The sequence below is a fragment of the Setaria italica genome, chromosome II, assembly GCF_000263155.2.
Source record: "Setaria italica strain Yugu1 chromosome II, Setaria_italica_v2.0, whole genome shotgun sequence".
Classification (NCBI taxonomy): Eukaryota; Viridiplantae; Streptophyta; class Magnoliopsida; order Poales; family Poaceae; genus Setaria; species Setaria italica.
In genome coordinates this window covers 42,105,919-42,109,395 of record NC_028451.1, presented here as the reverse complement: position 1 = coordinate 42,109,395, position 3,477 = coordinate 42,105,919, and the positions used below count along the sequence as shown (strand labels likewise).

At 47.8% G+C, this 3,477-nt stretch overlaps 1 protein-coding gene across 1 annotated transcript; it reads left to right on the top strand.

The window, feature by feature from the left end:
- On the top strand, positions 1-1,290 carry LOC101757254 (GDSL esterase/lipase At4g10955). Its single transcript, XM_012843739.1, has 2 exons — positions 1-89; positions 213-1,290. The coding sequence occupies exons 1-2, from the start codon at positions 1-3 to the stop codon at positions 1,288-1,290; spliced, it is 1,167 nt and encodes a 388-aa protein (XP_012699193.1).
- The last annotated feature ends 2,187 nt before the right edge of the window (positions 1,291-3,477 follow it).

The following is a 3,477-nucleotide window of genomic DNA, read 5'->3' as shown; positions in this document are numbered from 1 at the left end:
ATGGGTTCAGACGTATTTGCCGACTCCGGCCCGAAGCATATGATGGAGAGAGCTGGTATGCACGTATGCCTGATGAAGGTTATTAACTGGTATGCACGTATGCCAGATCGTTTTGATGCATTCATCAGCTTTTCCGTTACTTGAACTCGGTAAAGATCGGACAAAAAATTTCCATTTCCATTTCTGAGATTAACCGCGTTCTATGATTTCAGGGACAGCGACGAGCACCGCCGCTGCGTCGCCGCCTGCATTGTTAACGGGACTTACATCATGGAGAGGGACGAATCCGGGCTGCACTCAGGCAAGCCGCTCGCGCCGGCGTGGTGGGAGAGCTTCGGCTTCCGCCGGCTCCAAACGCTCAGGTACGAGTGCGAGTGCGTGTTCTGCAAGACCAAGACCAAGCTGTTCACCTTGGGAGCCCACCGGCCGTGCTCTATCTACGGAGCCATCCTGGAGCACGTCGGCGCGCGCCGCCACCCGTCGGCGCCGCGCTACGTCGTCGCGTTCCGGGGCACCATGCCCGGTCACCCCTCGTACCTCGGCGACATGCACCTCAACCTCCGGATTCTCGTCAACAAGCAGCACGCCTGCGGACGCTTCCGCCATGCCCGTGTCCATGTCGCAAAACTCCTCGACTCCATCGCCCCCGACGGCCGCGCCACCGGTAGCGCCGCCGTCTGGCTCGCGGGCCACTCGCTCGGCGCGTCGATAGCGCTGGACGTGGGGCGAGACGTGGTGGCCAGGATGAAGGGGTGGAACCTCCCGGCGTTCCTCTTCAACCCTCCGCAGGTGTCGCTGGCGCCCAGCATGCTGCCCCAGGCCATGAGGAGGGTGGCGAAGAGGGTCATCTACCCGACGAGCTACGCGGTGAAGGCGGCGCTGGGGACGACGGTCCTCAGGCCCCACGAGAGGGACATGGAGACGCTGTTCGAGACGCTGGCGCCATGGGTTCCCGAGCTGTACGTGCACGAGAGGGACATCATCTGCCAGGGATTCATCGACTACTTCGAGCAGCGGCACAAGATGCTGAACCGGCTCCGGCCCGTCGCCGAGGTAGCCATGAAGCTGTCCCTCCGTGACATGCTCATAAGCATCCACAGCACCGACCCGGAGAGCGGTGAGGACCAGCGGGTGCGGCCGCACCTCTTGCCGTCGGCGAGGCTATGGAAGAATGCGAGCTACCACGACGCACACGGGCTTGAGCAGTGGTGGAGGGCTGACAGCGAGCTGAGGCTGAGCTCCAGGCGGTACAGCGATCATGGAGCTGAGGCTGAGCTTTTCTATGGTTAAAAGGCATCAGCGGTACTAAAATGATACCTTGTGATTGTTGTGTCTAATACTAAAATTTAGTACTAAGTCCTAATTCTCGTTCTTCTTGATGTTAAAAGATTATCAATAAAATGTTCAGTGATTTTGTCTTATGTTGATGTTTTAAAGATTATCAATAAAAAATGTCTAATACTAAAATTTAGTGCTAAGTCCTAATTATGAGATTTTTAACCTAATTTTTCTTTTACATTGGGTTCACTTTTTTCTTCTACAATGAAATCTCTTTTCTTCTATACTGAAATGTCAGAACTCCTGTTGCTCTTTTGAAGAGGTTCTTTGGAAAAATATCTTAAGGTCAACACATCATATTAGCCCACCTCACTCCTGTCAATTCATGGAATAACTCCACATATTAGTCCTTGTTGAAATGATCAGTTAAGTTCGTTTCATTTACAAATTAACGGACCAGTCCATCAACCCATGCCCCCTCGGACTGGTAACTTAAGCCAATTCCCTCTCTGCCATCAAAATTTATATTAATCCTTTGCGTGCCATCAAAAACAATTACTTCCCTTGTGTGCCATCAAATGAAATTTTCAATCCTGTAAATGACATTGCCGTCAGCTTCTGTTAATTTGTAACACGAAACGTTAACTGGGTAGGCACTTCCACCCTGGGCAATGTCAAATTTGCCCCTCGCTAGAGAGAGAGATGGGAGGCGGATGACGCGCCAGTGCGGTGGTGATCGGCGCGGCCGGGGCTGGGCGACCTCGAGGCTAGGGGGCGTGCTGTCGGGGCTGCGCCAGGAGGAGCCTAGATGTGCGCACCGGGGGCCTGGCGAGTGCGGCGGGGCTAGTGGCCTGGTGCAGGCGTGCAGCGACCGAGCGGAAAAACCTGAACGGGGGACCTCAAGAACTACTGAAGTGATGACAGCATCAAGTCCAAGCCATTCTAGCAGTCAACTCTTAATAAGTAGCTGGTTCCTATGCTTTCCTGTACGTATCTGGACATTTCCATTTATATGGGAAGCTGCACCTCAACATATATTAGCAAGTAAGAAAAATGAGCCAAATTTAACTTGATTATTTTGTGAGGGGCAACATCGTCTTTTCCATACCAACTTAACAGCCAAATGGCACACAGGGGATTTGAATTTTTATTCGATGGCACATAAGGGAAGTGAAGTATTTTGATGGCACACAAGGGAGTGATACAAATTTTAATGGTATAGAGGGAATTGGCTCTAGTAACTTTAAGAGACATAAATATTAGAAAACTTAATTGCTTACCTTGGTCTTTCTCATCCGTTGAGTATTTTGACATAATATTCATGTAGAACATACTTATATTTATCCGGTTGTAATAGACTTCAATTATGAATCAGTCTGTACATTTTTCTCATGCTTGTCGCACCTCCATGCATTATTGACATGTGTTTATTTCAACTTTTAGTTTGAGCTATGTGTTTAATTTGGAAATTTATATTCTCATCGCTTCACCCATATATGTACACATGGTCTACATAATAAATCAGAAGACTATGATGATTAAGAATCTGCCAGATTGATGGCTGGATGTTCCTGAATTATACGGAAATTTCGAGAAATTAACTTCTTTCTAGCTCATCATTTCGTGGGGATTAAAGTGGAAGCTCCAAAATAAAGTAATAGTAAGATTTGTGCACTGCTTTATATTCCGTGCGTATGTTCTGTAACATTGCGGGAGTAATGCGTCTCTTTGAATCCGCTAGTTGGCGCTTATAGTCCAATGGTATCAGGATCATGCCTGAATAATTTATTAGGTGGCAGTGGTATATATATCATCTAAGCGTAACGTTTATATTGGATTTTGGATTAGAAAAAAAAAATCTGAAATGGAAAAGTGTTAGGTCAAGATCCACGCAATGAATTGATATAACAAAAGCTAAATGGTATGGCCCTTGAAGCTAAGAACAGTTATCTAATCTTATATTGATGGCAGAGAGTTGGGGTCTTGTGTTTATCTAGTGAAAGATGCTCAAGCTAGCTTTCAAGCATACAAACCCATACCTATTTGTCCCTGTTTGGTAGAATTTTGTTCCATGCTTCCGTGAGTGGCCAAAAGCTCGCTTTTGGGAGAAAAAGGGCCAAGCACTAAATTCACAAATAAAACTGAATCAAGATGAGTGTGCATGATCGTAGTCACAGAATTCGGGGTCGATGCCTCGTT

What these genes read in the sequence shown, in the direction of transcription:
- LOC101757254 (XM_012843739.1), top strand. Translation starts at nt 1, where the DNA reads ATGGGTTCAGACGTATTTGCCGACTCCGGCCCGAAGCATATGATGGAG. An exon ending in CTGATGAAGGTTATTAACTG is followed by an intron (nt 90 to 212) that starts GTATGCACGTAT and finishes CTATGATTTCAG; the next exon opens with GGACAGCGACGAGCACCGCC.